This window comes from Mustela nivalis, assembly GCF_964662115.1.
Source record: "Mustela nivalis genome assembly, chromosome: 20".
Taxonomy (NCBI): domain Eukaryota; kingdom Metazoa; phylum Chordata; class Mammalia; order Carnivora; family Mustelidae; genus Mustela; species Mustela nivalis.
In genome coordinates this window covers 26,812,724-26,830,697 of record NC_139039.1, presented here as the reverse complement: position 1 = coordinate 26,830,697, position 17,974 = coordinate 26,812,724, and the positions used below count along the sequence as shown (strand labels likewise).

At 38.7% G+C, this 17,974-nt stretch overlaps 2 protein-coding genes across 6 annotated transcripts in view; one reads left to right on the top strand and one right to left on the bottom strand.

Annotated features, from left to right (window-relative positions):
- Window positions 1–17,974, bottom strand: part of CENPU (centromere protein U) — a 627,562-nt gene that overhangs the window by 487,871 nt on the left and 121,717 nt on the right. The gene's annotated exons all lie outside the window — the stretch shown is intronic.
- Window positions 1–17,974, top strand: part of SNX25 (sorting nexin 25) — a 129,264-nt gene that overhangs the window by 62,154 nt on the left and 49,136 nt on the right. For all 5 annotated transcript variants that reach the window (XM_082715717.1, XM_082715715.1, XM_082715716.1 and 2 more), the window contains one exon: window positions 7,482–7,552. In XM_082715717.1, the coding sequence (XP_082571843.1) occupies window positions 7,482–7,552 (71 nt within the window). The remainder of the gene's footprint in view (window positions 1–7,481; window positions 7,553–17,974) is intronic.

Sequence of the window (17,974 nt, the reverse complement as noted above, 5' to 3'; positions counted from 1 at the left end):
CACCTGGCTTGGTCCCTGATTCTCCCTCCCTCCCCATCTTTCTGACAGGTGCAGAGTCCACATGCTCGCTGTCCTTGGAGGCAGAGAACACATGCTCTGAAGAGGAGGAGAACAGAAGGGCTGTGCTTCACATGCCCGGTTCCTCCTCCTCTGTGGTCAGATGAAAGACCTCTTCCTTCTCTAGGGCTTAGAGGAGAGGATGAGAGAGAGCTGGAGAGAGGCCAGGGATGGAGTCCCTGACACTTAGAACAAAACATCAAAAGGAGGAGGTGGGATGGATGGGTAGTGTTCTTTTCTTTAAAACAAAACAAAAGTGCTGGTGCTGGCTCTCTCCTTTGTAGAGAATTTTATGATTCACTAGGTTCTCTGAAGGAATGGCAGTGAAGAGTATAAGAGGGGGTGCTGGTAATTTTTAAAAACTGGCTTTTAAGGGAAGGGATCAGAAACCCTGACTTGTAGCATTTGCTGGTTTCTGTGGTGTTAATACTAAGCAGCCAGGATGACCTCATTGAGTAGGAAGTTGGAAAGAGACTGGCTGCAGCACACCGTCTCATACGTCGTGTCTCCACTGTGCCGATACAGTAGACGTGAATAGCCGGGAACATAGATAATAGCAAAATATAATTATTAGGAAATGATTAAAGTATTTTCACTTTTTAAGAAGTACAGTTTAATCGCAAGTTTGTTTCACTTTAATAGTGGTAGGTTTTAATTCCTGAGATGTTAACAGGCAGCTCACACAAGTCAACACAGGCCTTGTGAGATGGCTCCGGCACATTGCTGAGTAGTGGCCATGCACGCTCTGTATTTTGATGACCCTGCACTGGACAGAAATGCAGTTCTTCTTGAGGTAGGTGAGGGTTAATAACACAAAAATCACCCTACACCAACCAGTCCAGATCTAACATAGACTCTACCCACAGGCATGGGCTCGAGTCAGATAGCCCAAATTTTTGCAGACCTGGCTTGTGCTTGGCTTCCTTTCCTATAGGCAGTGTGGCCTTGGCAAGTCATGTATACTCTGAGCCTCAGTTTTAACTGTGAAATGGAGAAAGGAGTTTCTATTTCATGAGACTGTTGTGATAATTAAATGAGATTAATGCATCAGCACAGTTCTGAGGACAGACCTGCTAGGCTCCCAATAAAGAGCTAAAAATATAACCGTGAGCAGGAGAAGGCAACAGAATTCTCAGATCCTAACTTGAATAGGCTTAATGGAGGAGATGAGACAATACAATCTCTCATGTCAGAAAAACTTCAAAGTGTAGAAGAAAGTCATTAGGACATTTTCAGTACAGAACATAAAACTAGGCAACTAAAGATGATATTCAGTAAGCATTCTGAATGAAAATGCTTCAGGCAAGAATTGAGAATGGAATATAACAGCAGTGGTGCCATACATTGGTCTATAAATAAACAGTTTATGGTAATATTAATAGCTGATATAAAAAATATGAGAAGCACTAGTCGAAAAGAGGTACAGATAGCAGAGAGAAAAATTTTGGCCTTTTTGAGGTTAACTGAAGGACACCAGCTAGTTGCTTTTGTAACATGTAATTTCCATAGACTTCTGGGAACTAGAAAATGAATATATGGTAACATGTTATTTTAGGAAATTTAAAAATACAAACCAGATGAAGAAAAATAAGCCACATTGCAAACACATGACAATACTTGATATTTTCCAGGTTATTTTCCATATATATATATATAACATGAATTGTGTACACGTGTTTACGTAAATTCCGGATACGTCAGGCTGCTCTGGTCCAGAACTTTCTAACTGATGTGACTCAAATATAGTGTATTGGTGTATGGAGATAAAGGTTTCCTCAGCCCTCCAGGTTGTTGGGTAGGGCCTGGGATGGCTGATGACCTTGGCGTTCTGTTCAAATACTATCATTTGCTATGTGTGCCACAAATGGAAAAAGCTTAGGAAGCATCCCTAGTCTTTCTGTTGGAATCAGTTGCCTTCTACACATTAGAAAAATGGGAAACCAGTTTAAAAGTGCCATTAGAGGCAAGAGCCTCTGACTGCTCTGAGTCCTGACTCCTACTTCCCCAGTTTGTCCTACAGCTCCCTGGCACTTCCTGCTTAATACCATTAAACATACCCCATGAGAAGAAAGCTCTGAACCTTGTTGTTCTTTTCAGACATAAAAACTGAAATGAGAGACTTACTTGGTTCATGATACTGGTGAAGATTAAAAATTTGACACCCAGGGTTGACAAGGCTGTAGGAAGACAGACGACCTCATGTCCTACTGGGAGGAGTATGAATTATTGCCTTTCTGCAGCACAGTTTTATAATGCAGAAAGCAGGTCACAAAATGTGCATTCTTTCTGATACAGTTATTATTCATAAGAACTTATTTTAAGGAAATAATCATGAATGTGTGATAAAGATTGTTCCAAGAAAGTTTCTTGCAGTTTTATGTAAAATAGAGAAAAGCTTGAAATAACGGAATGCCTAATAATTAGGGCTTAGGGAAAAAAAGTGTCGACACATCTGTACATTGGACTGCCACTTAACAATGGTGTTTCATCAGAGTATATAATAAAATTGGCAGATGGTATACATTGAAAAGGCTCTAGGGCTTTTTATAGCATAAATTCAGTCTTACAAAACAAAACAAAACAAAACAAAACAAAAAATTGTTTGAAGTCTGTAAATACTTACCAGATGTTAATTGTGATTGACTCTGAATGTCATGCTTTGTATATTTTCCCATTTTCTTCAATGAATATATGTTATTTTAGAGAAAGTAAAAATGGGTTCAGCATGAGGAGGTAAAATCTGCCCAGCCATTTATCAGGTTGGAATAACAGATTCTAGCTACAAAGTTAACAGGAAACAGTATTTTTTTTCCCCAGGTATACATAACAGCTAGAAAGTGTTGTAATGATAACCTCCTTTGAATGGCTGCTGCTTTCTTATGCACCGAGAAACTTTGCTCTCTAAAATCTTAGATTTCGCCATTTAAAATTACTTTGGGGGGCGCCTGGGTGGCTCAGTGGGTTAAGCCGCTGCCTTCGGCTCAGGTCGTGATCTCAGAGTCCTGGGATCGAGTCCCGCATCGGGCTCTCTGCTCAGCGGAGAGCCTGCTTCCCTCTCTGTCTGCCTCTCCGTCTACTTGTGATTTCTCTCTGTCAAATAAATAAATAAAATCTTTAAAAAAAAAAAATAAAAAAAAAATAAAATTACTTTGGTAAGAGTGACACATCCTATTCTTGCCTGGAGGGTTTCGGCCACTTTGACACAGAGAAGCACCCTCATTTATAAATTGGATATAGAGCTATAGATAAAGGGTTTTCTGGGCTAACCATTCCATGTTTATTATAACTTTATTGTTTTCAGGAGAGTGAGACCCTGAATCTATGTGAAATGACGATTTACACAGCTCTGCTTTGAACCTGTCAACATGCTGCTTCATTTATAATTTCATCTACACTGCATACTTCCCCAGAATCCCATAGAAGCTATCTTTCCCTTGGTTTGAGGAGACACCCATGTTTCTTCATGCTTACTGCAATGAGTCAATAAACCTGATTGTGTTGGACTTCAGTGACCTTGGTGGCCTTAAATTGACTAGGCTGAGGTACTTTTATGATCAGAAAAAAATAAGGCTACTTTAAAAATTCTTATATATATTTTACAAGCACGCACATACATCATCTCCTTAAATACTGCATATCTAAAGGGTCAACCAACAGTGGTGTTAAGGTACAAAAATAATAGTTAATATTTATTAAACTCTCGCTGTGGCTTGGGCACTATTTCAAATATTTTAAAGGTGTTACCTCATTTAATCTTCATGGCAATCCTGTGAGGAAAAATACTGTTACTCTTCTTTTTACAAAAACAATACTACTCTTCTTTTCTCCTGAGTTTTGGAAAGCTTAAATAATTTTTTTAAGGTGACACAGTAAGTGTTGGAATCAGGATTTGAACACAGGGCACCTGGTGTCAGAGCTAACATGCTTAACTACTCTGCTTTATTTATCTTGGAAACAGCTTTAGTGTAGCCCTCTGAAATCACCATGTCTTTATTTCTTTTCAAATGTTGTAACCAAAGTCCTTCTAAATGAAAATATTATCCCTAGGCTAGCACAAAGTAACCTGTAACAACCTTGAAAACATTATTTTTAAGTTTTAAATTTTTAAAAAACATGTTTATGTATATGGTATTCTAATTTATGTCATTGCGAATTTTATTTTATTGTGTGTGTGGTGGGGGAAGTGCAGAGGGAGAGAGAAAATCTTAAGCAGACTCTGCACTGAGCATAGACCCGGACATGGTGCTTGATCTTATGACCCTGAGATCATGGCCTGAGCCAAAATCAAGAGCTGGGACGTCTAACTGACTGAGCCCCCCAGGCACCCCTTTAATTGCTACATTTAGTATAAAACCTATTTTAAACCATCCACCATATGTAGACACCTGAGACTAGGATTTATTCAGCTTTTGACTCTCCTAAGACATTCCAGCATATGCACATCCAAGATAGGTCTAAAATAGTAATTAAAAAAAAATGTGTAAGGTGTGTGTAATGAAATGAGGAGACTAATATTTGTGTGTGTGTGTATAAATAACTTAGAAGTCAATTCTAATAGAATTCCAAAGTTGTCCTGAACAATTGACAGTAAAAGGCAATAAATGTATGTATTTCTAAGGGGATTATTTTGAAGACCAATTTTGTAGCATTTCAGGTGAGTTTGAAATGGTGGGAAGACTTCAAAAATACAAACATGCTCTGAGTCTTTATTAATGTAGCTGAGTGTTCAAAGCCAAAGAGAGGTGAGGTGGTAACTCAGGTAAGAGGTGGCTGGTCTTCATGTGACCTTTATCTTTTCCCTGGGATAAGAGATACTGGGGGTGAGATCTCACCGTAACTGGAAAAGAGCCAAATTCTTGTTAATATTAGAGTTTACGTTGGAAAAACACATATTACACTTGTGCAGTTGTGATCAAGAGGATGTTCACAAATATCAGTCCTTCAGATTCTTGAACCAAACTCCGCACCAGGAAGGTCATGCACTCCTCTGGTGAAGAAAGCTGAGTGAGTGCTGACTCTCCCCAGGGAGCTGGCTTCTGGAGGACTAGGAGGCCTGTACCATCAAGGATAGCTGACAGCATTTGGATGTACAGCTGACCACTGAAAAACATAGGGTTGGGATGTTAATCCCTCATGCAGTCAGAAGTCCACATAGAACTTAGAACTTCCCTAACACTCTACTACTAATAGCCTACTATTGACTGGCAGCCTTACCAATAGCATATACAGTCAATCAACACGTTTTATATGTGATATGTGTCATGTACTATATTCTCATAATTAGCTAAAGAAAATGTTAAGAAAATCATAAGGAAAAGAAAATATTTATATTACTGTACTGTATCAAAAAAAATCTGCATATAAGTAGGCCCACATAATTCAAACCTATGTTGTTCAAGGGTCAACTGTATGTTGTGAGCTTTTATTGAGAATGAAAGTCACTCATTTCCTGCATTATCTTTTGGTATCAAGTGAAGGTGAATTTTACAAATTCAATAATCATCTTCAAATGCCTGTTATGTGCAAAGCACTGTGAGAAGGGTTTGGTGTACATAAAGATGAGTTGGTTGTGGGTCCTTGGATTTATTCCCCTGCTGTCAAGGTATTAGTAGTCTAGCATAGGAGACCAATGTGGGTATAAATTGCTAAATTGGAAGTAAGATGTTAAGATCAGAAGTGGAGGGCAAATTGCTAAAGAAATGGGTAGGAGCAAATACTTTGTTCTGTAGAAGAGAGGGATCTGAGAACCCTGAGAGAAGAATGCTCTGAACTGATATTTAGGAACAGATAGGATTTCAGCAGATAAGGGAGAGAGGTTGTATGCAAGATGGAGAGAAACAGAGCAAAGGCTGGGGGTCAGGAAAGAGCTGAGTATGTGCTGGGGTATTGCACGCAGTCTGGTTTGGCAGGAAAATGGTATCCAGGAGGGATATAGAGGGCAGTGAGCCTACAAAGATTATCTGGCATTGGCCATGCTTGTATACTTGGAAAGGCCCAAGACAAGATAAATATTAACCCGTATTGAATTTTAGAGTAGCAGGAAAGTGGTCAAGAGCATGAACTTTAGAATCAGCAGCCGCAGGTTATCATTTTGGCTCTAGTACTTAAAAGCAATGAGACCTGGTATAGATTTCTTAGTCCACCTGAACAACTTCTTCCTCTGTGGTATGGGGATAATTGCAATACTTATTCTGAGGATTAAATGAGAGAGAGTAATCTAGACAGATACCCAGTATTGAATGAGAGGACTCTGTGTTAATATTAGCTGATATTTCATAATAATTTTATGCATTCATTTAAGAAATTTAACTCTTCACTCAAATAGCGTGCATTTCTTCAGTACCATTGATGACTCATTTGTTCCAGAGGATGAATCACCAAGAATATAAAAAGAACAGAATGTTCAGAATATTATTTGTACCTGTTTAGTTTTACAGGTGTTGTATATTAATGTAACTTCTTGCCTTAGTTTGGACTGGTATAGCAAAGATATCATAGTCTGGTTGGCTTAAACAGCAGACATTTATTTCTCACACTTCTAGAGGCTGAGAAGTCCAAGATCAAGGGGTTGAATATTGAGCATCCTTCTCACTGTGACATCACCAAATGGGAAGGGCTTTCTGGGGTCTATTTTTTTTTTTTTTAAGATTTTATTTATTTGAGAGAGAGAGAGAGAGCACAAACCAGGGTGAGAGGCAGAGGGAGAAGCCGACTGATTTCCCACTGAGAGGGAGCCTAATGGGAGGCTTGATCCTAGGACCCTGAGATCGTGACGTGAGCTGAAGGCAGACACTTAACTGACTGAGCCACCCAGGTGCCCCTCTAGGGTCTGTTTTATAAGGGCACTCTTCTCATTTGTGAGGGCACCACCCACAAGGGCTAATCACCTTCCGAAGATCCCAGGTCCAAATACCATCACATTGGGAATTAAGCTTCAATGTATGAATTTTGGGGGGAACAAAAATTCAGTCTATAATATTCGCTAGTATTTACTGAGTGCCTGTCATGTGTTCAGTGTCAAGCTAGGATCTGTAAGAGAATATAACACACAATCCCTGTCTTCAAGAGGCTAATGATTTAGTTGGAGAGGAACAAAAAATAGCATATTTTTGTTATAGACAAAGCCACAGTTTTATCTTATGCTCAGATGTGTTATTTCTTAGACAAGTGTTAGTCTTGAGAGGACCGGATGTACCATTTCTTAAGAGCACAACACTCCTTATGGAAATGGGAATTTATATTGCTTTAAAACAGCAATATAAAATAGTAGATAACTAGGAACTACTTTTTTTAGAGTTTATTTTTGCGCACGTGAGAGCCCTGTGTTTTATTTGATTAGTACAAAATACAGTCTAAAACTTATCTCTGAAAACAGCATTTTCTAAATATTCGATCTTTTCTTTTTCTCTCTTTTTAAATATCAGGTATCAAATTGTAGTAGAAATAATCCAAGCAACTACAATTAGCAGCTTTCCCCAGCTGAAGAGGCACAAGGGTAAGAACCAGTTTGTTTTCTTCAGTTATATATTCTAAAAGTTCTCAGTCTACCCTGGTCTTTGCTTTTGTCAGAATGTTGGCAAGTATGAGCATTCTTCTGGCTTATATTTAGGTACTTTCAATTTATTAAAATAATAGTATATCAGCAGCATTAGAGAAAGTAAATATAACTTCATGCTAACAAAAACCCCTGTTTGTATTTCTGTGTTTCTTTGAACTTTATTCATCTGTCATCATAATTTTTCAAAGACTGAAATCACTGGGTATAGAGTGCTTCTGTTTTTAAAGTAAGCATAATTTTACAGTTTTTTCTCATTAAAATTTAATCTTAATATTCATGAATATTTTTAACTTGAAACATAATGATAGTTATTTAAATGACTCCAGTGAGTTGATGTTTCATAATTTCCTTAATCTTTTCCTTTAGTTAAGATTTGTATTGTAAATAGCTTCTCTCCTCCTTCTACATTAAAAAAAAAAAAAAAAAAAACGTTCTTTATTTTTCCTATTTGTTTCTCTTCAGGTGAGATTTTCACCCCAGCATGATAGGAATAATTAAGGTATAAAGCTGGCTCTCAAATCCCTTAAAGTTAGCCTGGGGCTAGCATATCCACTGTCATATATGAAGTTGAAGGTCATGCCATTATTTAGAGTGCAGATCTTGATTCGTGTCTGAGAGGTAGCAAACAGCCCTGACCTTGTAGGCAGGCCTTTCCATGAAAATCTGAAGGCCCACTCAAGTCCCATCAGGGAGCAGAATGTTAAAAGGACAAGTTGGGCCAGAGCCTTAAAATGGGGTCCCAGGTTTCTGAGTGGCACAGAGGCAACAGGAAGCTTGGCCTGAGGTCTATTACCTGTGTCTGAGTCACTGACCAAGGTAAAAAGAGATGAAGGTATAGACTAGAAAGAAGCACTAATTCTTAATCTCTGCCCAGTAAGGAAGATTGTACAAATTTGTTCATTCAAAAAAGGTTTACTGAACACCAGTGAGGCGATGATGATCTAATAATGGACAAAACAAAATCTCTGCATTCATCAAGCCCTAAATTGAGATTGGGAGGCAATCAGACAATGAGCACATCAAATAAACAGTGTTTTAGACAGTGAAACGTGCCCTGGAGAAAAACAAAGCTGTGAGATGGGATGTATGGAAGGGAATCCTGGCCCAGCTGGAGGGGGAGGAAGATTAGTATTCAGATAGGGTTGTCGGGGAAGACCACCTATGTGCTGACCTGGGCGCAAAGACCTGGGGACCTGAGGGTATCTGTGGAAGGACAGGTGCAAAACTCTGAGGCAGAAGCATGCAAGGCTTGCTTGAGTTGCTTGTGTGGCTGAAAAGGGGTGAAATGGGGGAGATCAGAGTTGGCACAGGATCCCATTCCGAAGGGCCTTACTGGTACTGCTTGGACTTTGGCTTTTAGTCATCATGAGGAAGGAAGTTTATGGCAGTTTACTAGGGCTGCCATAACAAAGTAGCATAGACCAAGTGTCTTAGGCAACAGAGCTTTATTTTCTCACAGTTCTGGAGCCTGGAAGTCCATGAAGGTGTGTCCCTGGGGTCTGCAGTTTGGTCCTTCCTGAGGACTGTGAGGGAAGGGTCTGTTTGTGCCTTATTTCTTGGCTTCTAGTTGGCCTTCTCTCTCTGTCTTCACTTTGTCTTCCCTCTGCCCTGGTCTTTGTCTGAATTTCCTGTTTTTTTGTTTTTTTGTTTTTTTTTAAATGAATCTTATTATTTTTTAAAGATTTTATTTATTATTTGACAGACAGAGATCACAAGTAGGCAGAGAGGCAGACAGAGAGAGAGAAAGGAAGAAGCAGGCTCCCTGCTGAGCAGAGAGCCGGTTGCGGGGCTCGATTCCAGGACCCCGGGATCATGACCTGAGCTGAAGGCAGAGGCTTTAACCCACTGAGCCACCCAGGCACCCCTGAATTTCCTGTTCTTGAAAGGACACTAGCCTTTCTGGATGAGGGTCCATGCTAATGGCCCCATTTTCACTTAATCACCACTGTAAAGATACTGTCTCCAAATATGGTCATTCTGAAGCCCTGGGGGTTAGGACTTCGTGAATTTGAGTGGGGGAGGGGGCCCATACAATGTTGTCAGACATTGTCAGTGACACTGCTTACTTTCATGCTTCTATTTGCCATTTGAGCTGCTCTCAACTGTCTTGGGTATTCTGGCTTCCTTCTATCAAGCATTGGGAAAAAGGCAGACAGGCTGAGTTCATTTGGGGCCTTTGAGCTATTTTGCCTTGGGACAGAAAACAGAGGAGACCTGTTTACTTCTCTGAGGTCACTGTTTAAGAATGATTATCATCATGTCCACAGAGTGTAATACTCAAACGGATTTTAGTCTTCTTGCTTTTTGCAAAGATAAACTGTCAACATTAGTCTTTTATTACTTAGTGTTTAACATGAACATTTAACATGAGAATATATGCACATTTTAGGTATATAAGGACAAATTCATTGCTAAGAATGTATTCTTTTTTTAAAGATTTTATTTATTTATTTGACACAGAGAGAGATCACAAGTAGGGAGAGAGGCAGGCAGAGAGAGAGAGAGGCAGGTAGCAGGCTCCCTGCTGAGCAGAGTACCTGATGTGGGGCTCAATCCCAGGACCCTGGGATCATGACCTAAACTGAAGGCAGAGGCTTTAACTCACTGAGCCACCCAGGCATCCCTAAGAATGTATTCTTAATTTGATGTATTCTGGTTGAATTTTGATTATAACTTAAGTATTCAGTTTATTATATGTATTAGTTTCCTAGGACTACCATAGCAAAGTACCACAAACTGGGTGGCTTAAGAAAGAAAAATGCATTCTGTCACAGTTCTAGAGGCTTGAAGTCCCAAGCCAAGGTGTTAGCAGGGCCATGTTCTCTCTGAATGCTCTAGGGAAGACTCTCTTTCACACTGTTCTCTTAGCTCTTGGTGTTGTCAGCAGTCCTTGGTCTTGAACACATGTCACTCCAGTCCCTGCCTCTATCATTATTACATGGCATTTTCCTTGAGTTGTTGTCTCTTTTTTCTTATACAGATACCAGTCATACTGGATTAAGACCCACTTTAATTAAAATGAGCTCATCTAAACTTAGTACATCTGCAAAGATCATATTTCCAAATAAGGTTACATTCACGGGTACCAGGGTTTAGGACTTCAACATATCTTTTGGGGGGGATATAGTTCAACCAACAGTGATATAACTGATATGTTCGAGATAACACTGTAGTGACGTTTTTGTGAAAATGCTACAAACATTTATTTTCAGTAAGCTCTCTGACCACATTAAGATGTGCTTCATTACTCTTCTTTTGGGTTAATTCTGGTACTGTAGTTAACTTTTCTAAATTAGTCTCTTGGGACACCTGGGTGGCTCAGTCAGTTGCCATCTGACTCTTAATTTCAGCTCAGGTCATGATCTCAGGGTCCTGAGATCAAGCCTCGCATTGGCCTCCATGCTGAGCAGGGAGTCTGCTTGAGATTCTCTCTCTCCCTCTGCCCCATCCTTACTTTCTCTCTCTCTAAGATAAATAAATAAATCTTGAAAAAAAATTAGTCTCTTTTAAAGTCTATAGTAGGGTTCGAAGTAAGAAATAAAATAGCAGCAAAATGTAGGATAGTTGAAACCATTAGGTGATTTCAGCCACAGTGTGTCTTCATGTCCAGAACAAAGAGAATTTCCGTGGAATCCGCACTCTGACAAAATGTGTGGGTCTGTATAAGAATGAAGGGAAGCATAGTAGGGGGAAAAAGGGGGTAAATTGGATTGCATTAGAAATTAAAAACGTGTGCTGTATCACAAGAAAGTAAAAAGACAACCTACAGAATGAAAGAATATTTGCAAATCCTATATCTGATTGTATCCAGAATATATAAGTAGCTCCTACAATTCCATAATTAGAAGACAGTGTAATTGAAAAATGGGCCGAGGATTTGCATAGACATATACAAATGGCTAATAAGCACATGAAAATATGCCCTGCTTCATTCTAATGCAAATTAGAACTAATAGGAGATAACCAGTTTACACTCGGTAGAATGGCTAAAATAAAAAAAAACAAACTGGTATTATGTGTTGGTAAGGATGTGAGGAAATTGGAACTTGTATACGTTGGTGGAAGAGATGGAAAACAGTCTGGCAGTTCTCCAAAATGTTAAACAGAATTACCATGAGACCTAGAGTTTCCATTCCTAAGTATATACCTAAGAGAAATGAAAACATACACCCACAGAAAAACCTGTGCTTGAATGTTTGTAGTGGTGTTATTCATAATAGACAAAAAGTAGAAACAACCCAATAGCCATGAACAAAATGTAGTATATCCATACAATGGAATATCATTCAGCAGTAAAAGGAGTTGATTCATAAAATACATAAGTGAGTATTACACATACTACAGCCTGAATAAACCTGAAAACATTTTGATAAAAGAAACCAGTTATAAAAGGCCACATACTGTATAATTCACTTCATATGAAATTCCCAGAATAGGCAGATCTATACTGACAGAAAGTAGATTATTGGTTACTTGGGGCCCTCAGCATAGATATTGGCATGGGAAGTGAGTATGAGGGCTGGTGGGTACAAGGCTTCTTTTGGGAGTGATGCAAATATTCTTTTACATTCAGATTTGTGGTGATGGTTGTATGACCCTGAATATACTAAAAACTACTGAACTGTGTGTGGTAAATGAGTGAATTTTATTTTTATTTATTTTCTTAATAAAGATTTTATTTTATTTATTTGACACAGAGAGAGAGAGAGATCACAAGTAGGCAGAGAGGGAGGCAGAGAGAGAGGGGGAAGCCGACTCCCCGCTGAGCAGAGAGCCCTATGTGGTACTCGATCCCAGGACCCTGACATCATGACCTGAGCTGAAGGTAGAGGCTTAATGCACTGAGCCACCCAGATGCCCCAAATGGGTGAATTTTAAAGTGTGTGAGTTATATCTCAGTAAAACTGTCTAAAAAAGGAATGAGAAGGTAGAGACTAAAAATTCAGCTCGTGGCAAAACTAATTTAAGTGAGTGGCTGCCATATTGGACTATAGGACCTAATCAGGAATTTCTAGGAGTTTTTAGCACTTTCAATAACTAAATGAAGTAGCATGTTCAAATATCTAGGCTCGTCTCTGGCAGGCAAATGCTTAGTAGAGTCGAACTTGAATAATAAGTAAAGTTATTTTATAAAAGCTTTTTGGTGAAATGTATTTCTGTTTTTAAGTTTATTCTAAATTCTAATTGGTCCTTCTGGTTTATCTGATTTGGCTTTGAGCCAGAGAATTTCTTTCTCAGAGTCTAGGACTCTGCTTCTTGTGTATGTAAAACTAGCTTGAAACAACTTTATAGGCTTAGAGTGTGGGCAGAGTGGTCTCCATTCAAAGGGGACTGCACATTGGGCTCAGAGGACACGTGCTGGAGAACTGAGTAGGGAGAACCAGCTCTTGTATTGCTTCACAAAGCAAACTCTCACATTTCATGTACCTGCAGGAAACATATAATAGAGGGGAATTGAGTGTGACCAAAACAAAGATTTTTATAATTATCTTTCCAGGTTAGTCTGTGTATCACTAGAATGGTTTGATAGAATATTTACATTATATTTTTATTGACTAGTTCTATTTAAATAGGGTGTTCAACATTTTTATGTTATTTGAGTTACTAGATCTTCTAAATCTTATAACAATTCATTTTTGATAAGTAATTAAAACTTTTCTCCCTAATTGTATTCAGGTTATGGTTAATGATTCAGATCTATTTATGTTCCTATTTCTATAATAAAGAAAACATTTCAGTGTAGTGCCATTGCACATTATAGCTCTAACAAGGTAGAGAAACCATGTAATGCACAATCACATATAAATGGAAATAGAAAAATGAAAGTTCATTGTGTATGAAGTAGATTTCATTTCTTTTGAGGGACAGAGTACAAGTGGAGGAAGGGGCAGAGGGAGAGAGAATTTCAGGCAAACTCCGTCCTGGGCATGGAGCTTGAACTGGGACTCAATTCCACAACCCCACGATCCCTAGATCATAATGTGAGCTGAAACCAAGAGCCAGATGCTCAACTGAGTGAGCCATCCAGGAGCCCCTATTTATGAAATCTTTTGAAGTATTTTTGGAGTATTCTCACTGTCAGGGTGATGCAATGTCTGGGAATGAGGTATTCTAGTCTGGGACCTGGATAATGGTAGTGTGAGGACAGGATTGACAGGAAGACTATGAAGGAAAATGGCCTACTTGCTGACTGATTGGATGTAAAGAAGAATCAGAGCATGGGAAATTATCCTGCTGGTACAGCCTGCTGACTTTACCCATGAGGAAATGGCTATCTGGAGAAGTTAGAGACCCTAACTTCTAGTCTGCAGCTGTTCTATAATATTCCATTGCTTCAGACTGGTGAAGTGGTTTAGGGTAGACAAGAAACCTTGTTCAAGTGAGCTTCTCTTGCAAGCTTCCTCATGAAACCTGGATACATCCTAGGACTCAGTTTTTTCAGTCTTCAGATTGAGGCTCTGCATGGTCATACAGGGTTTCTCAGTGAACACATCAGAAGAGTTAAGGAATGTATATGGGGGACTGGTTTTGGACGTTCTGGATGTGCAGGACTGGAGGAGAGGGAAGTGCCTGTTTGATTTATTTTGCTCAACATCATCAGAGAAAGACAAATAACATATGATTTCACTCATATGTGGAATTTAAGAAACAGAACAGGTGAACATAGTGGAAGGGGAAAGAAAAATAAATAAGACAAAATCAGAGAGGGAGACACAGCATAGGAGACTTAACTGTAAGAAACAAATTGAGTTGCTGGAGTGGAGGTGGGTGGGGGATTGGGTAGCTGGGTGATGGGTACTAAGGAGGGCACGTGATGGAATGAGCACAGGATGTTACCTGCAACTAAACTCTACCTCTGAAACTAAAAGTATACTATATGTTAATTAACTTATTTTAAATAAATAAATAGTACCCATGTGGCATTTTGAAACTGGGATTCACACTGTGGAGAAAAGATGCAACCCTGCAGAGAAATATTTGCATGTTACCAGTGTAGAGATAACAGTCTTCTATTCATGCTGTCTCTAAGTCACTTATCTTTGCAGAACTGATGCTGTGTTCTCCATTATCAGAGGAGAGCACTGTATACCAGTCTGAAGTGACTTCCCCTGATTCATAATATCATCTGCTGTCTCACTGTATAAGTTCTGTAATGTGGCTTCCCTTTTTAAATAATTGGGTTGTTATAATTTAAGTGCACATACTTTCTTGTAAAAGAGGAAGATCAAATTTAGTATTCCCCACTGTCCTTACTTTTTCTTTTAACTGAATATTCAATAACATATCAAGTCTCACAGTATGTGAGATCTAGAGTTTTAATGTATGGCTGGCTCATAAAAGGTACTTTAAAAACTGGTTCTAGGTAGCTCCTGTATCGTTCCTCAAATTGATCTTTTCAAATAAATTTGTCTGTTTATTTTCCTCCCTGTTAAAGTCATTAAGGAAAGTTAAATTTTTAGCATTATAGTCTCCCCAAAACCCAATTATTGAGTTGATTTTAGTGATCTTTGAATTTTAGGGATAGTGTGCTTTAGTGAAAATAGGCAAAGAATCAGGGAAAAACCTCAGGCACAGAATCAGGCAAAGAATCGGGCAGAGTTGGGGAAAGACCTCAGTCATAAAGTTAACTTCTTGCTACAAGCTGCACCTACCTGGACTGGTTTCCTTCAACCTAGAAAATCAGGCTGTGCTCATTTCTGTCTTCGAGTGACCATGAGGTAATGTTAGGTTGTGTGTGCTGTTGTAAGCACTTTCATTGCCAGTGCTGTTTCTCCTTAGTTTCGCGTTCTTTCTGTGAGTGGGAAGCTGAAGTTTTAAAAAAAGAACGAACAGATGGAAGATCCTACGAATATTTAGATTCAACCTAGGGTTGAGAAATTTATTTATGAATGTAGTGATATGTGTGTACTATAAATATAGTTTTGTAGTTACATATAAAGATGTTTCTGGCAAATCTTTTTTAAAAAAGATTTACTTATTTATTTTAGAGGGAGAGAGTGAGCATGAGCAGGAGGGACAAAGGGAGAGGGAGAGACAGTCTGAAGCAGACTATGCTGAAGGCGGAGCCCGATGTGGGGCTCCATCTCATGATGCTGAGATCATGGGAAATCAAGAGTTGGATGCTCAACTGACTGTACCTCCCAGGTCCCCCCCCCCCTTTAAAAGATTTATTTACTCAGAGAGAAAGAGAGCATGCACATGCACTGAGTGTGGGGAGGGGCAGAGGGAGACAGAATCTTGAAGCAGACTCCTAGCTGAGTGCAGAGCCTGGAGCAGGACCTTGAGCTGAAATTAAGAGTCGGCTGCTTAAGGACTGAGCCACCAAGGCACCCCAACTCTTTTTCAGTCAAAATCAATAACAACTAAGAAATGGGATGAATAGTGAAAATACTTTGAACATATTAGGAAAAAATATTTGTATAACACTGGGAGAAATTACCTGACTGCATGTCCTCTGAGACCTTAAGGAACCAGCCAGATAACTCAGGATGACAAAGGACAGCCTGGGGGCTATTTTACTTTGTATACTTATGAAGTGTCAAAACAAGGCTTTTTTAAGTCTTCAACAAACTCCAACAAATCCACATAAAACTCTGCGTGTGTTTTAGATTCACTGTAGATTAGTATATCACAGATTAGGAACAGATTATCCTCTTTAACAAGGTAGAAGTTTTAATTTTATTTTTGATGGCTTTTTTGGGAGGAGATTTTTATCTTTTCAAGGAATAAGGCATCAAATTATTTTTTATATGTTTACAGAGCTTCAGGGGTTTAATGATATGATATGATATGATATGATATGATATGATATTGATATGATTCTAGGGAAAATAAGTCCTAGAAAGAAAAATCATATTATCAAACTCATTTCCTTGTGTTATAGGTAAGAAAATTTTATTAGCTATAGTTAGGGGGACAAGATCTTAGAGTAAACTTAAAAACACTAAATAATTTGAAACAATTAGTCTCAGAAGATTTAGTTTGTTCACAATATTTTCTTGCCTCTGACCTTATTTTATCATTCATCCTGACCAAATGTATTAACTGAGACCTGAGTTTTCCCAATTAATGACCTTAACTGCTTGTTGGTCATGGAATTTAGGAAGTTTAGCCAAGTCCAGCTGGCTAACTTCAGTGAACTTTTTTCAATCTTCATTTTGTTTGACTATTTGGTGCATTTGACATTGTTGACTATACTGGCTAACACTTTGTCTCATTCTTACTTGTTTTTCTGCTTGCTTATTCTTCTATGTTGGCCTTTAAATGTTGGAGTTCCTCAGTATTTGTTTCTCATGCTCTCATTATTTTATACCTGTATGGTCCAATATAAGAGCTATTAAATTAATTAAAGGTAAATACAAATTTAACTCAGTTCCTTAACATACCAGCCACATTTCAATTGTTCGGTAACCATATGTGGCTACCATATTGGATAGCACAGAATGAACATTTCCATCACCACAGGAAATTCTGTTGGGTAGCACTGCCTCTACCCTTTATCTGGCTAGTCTTCTCTTTCCCTTATCTATATGCCGATAAGTCTCCAAATTTCTAACTACAGAACCTCCATTCTCTACTTTTCTACTTATTCAGTGTTTTTGTTTGGATATCAGAAAGGGACCTCCAAATGAAAATGTCCAAATCAAAGTACCACATAACTGGTCCCCCTCTTAGTTTCTTGTTTCAGTGAATGGGAATACTGTCTGTCCATATACCATAAAGTAGGAGTAATTTCTTTCAACATGTACTATGTCTAGTCCATTACTGTCATACAGATTGTCCTCCTAAATATATCTCAACTCTGTTCTCTTTTACACAACCATCTTCCAGTGCCACTCTTTCTTGAACAGTGGTAATAGCTTCTTAATTGGTCTCCTTCTATCTACTCCTGCCCCTATTTAATATATTTTTTCATATTGAAGTCACAATGATTAAAAAAATATGCAGATGTCATCATGTTACCTTCATGCTTCCAACCATTCATTGTCTTCCCATTGTTCTTAGACATGCAGCCTACAAGATTCCTGCTTGCTCTGGCCCCTGTTTCTGTCTTCAGCCTCATCTCTTGCCATTCCATTCCCTCTCATTGTACTCTAGCCACACTAATGTTTCTTTTTCCTCAACTCACCCTGATTCATCCTCCTCATATTCCTTGCCCTTTTCTCTGATTCTTCTAAGAATGCTTACCCTCTTCTCAGTCTCACTCTGTGTAGGTGATTCCTATTTATCTTTATATTTTATCTCAAATGCGACATCTCTGATCACAGCCCCACTTTTCCTGATTCTGGGCAGATAAGAAAGCTCTTGAATTTTTAGGAACCCTCATATCAGTAGAGAATAATATACTCTGGAGGAAGT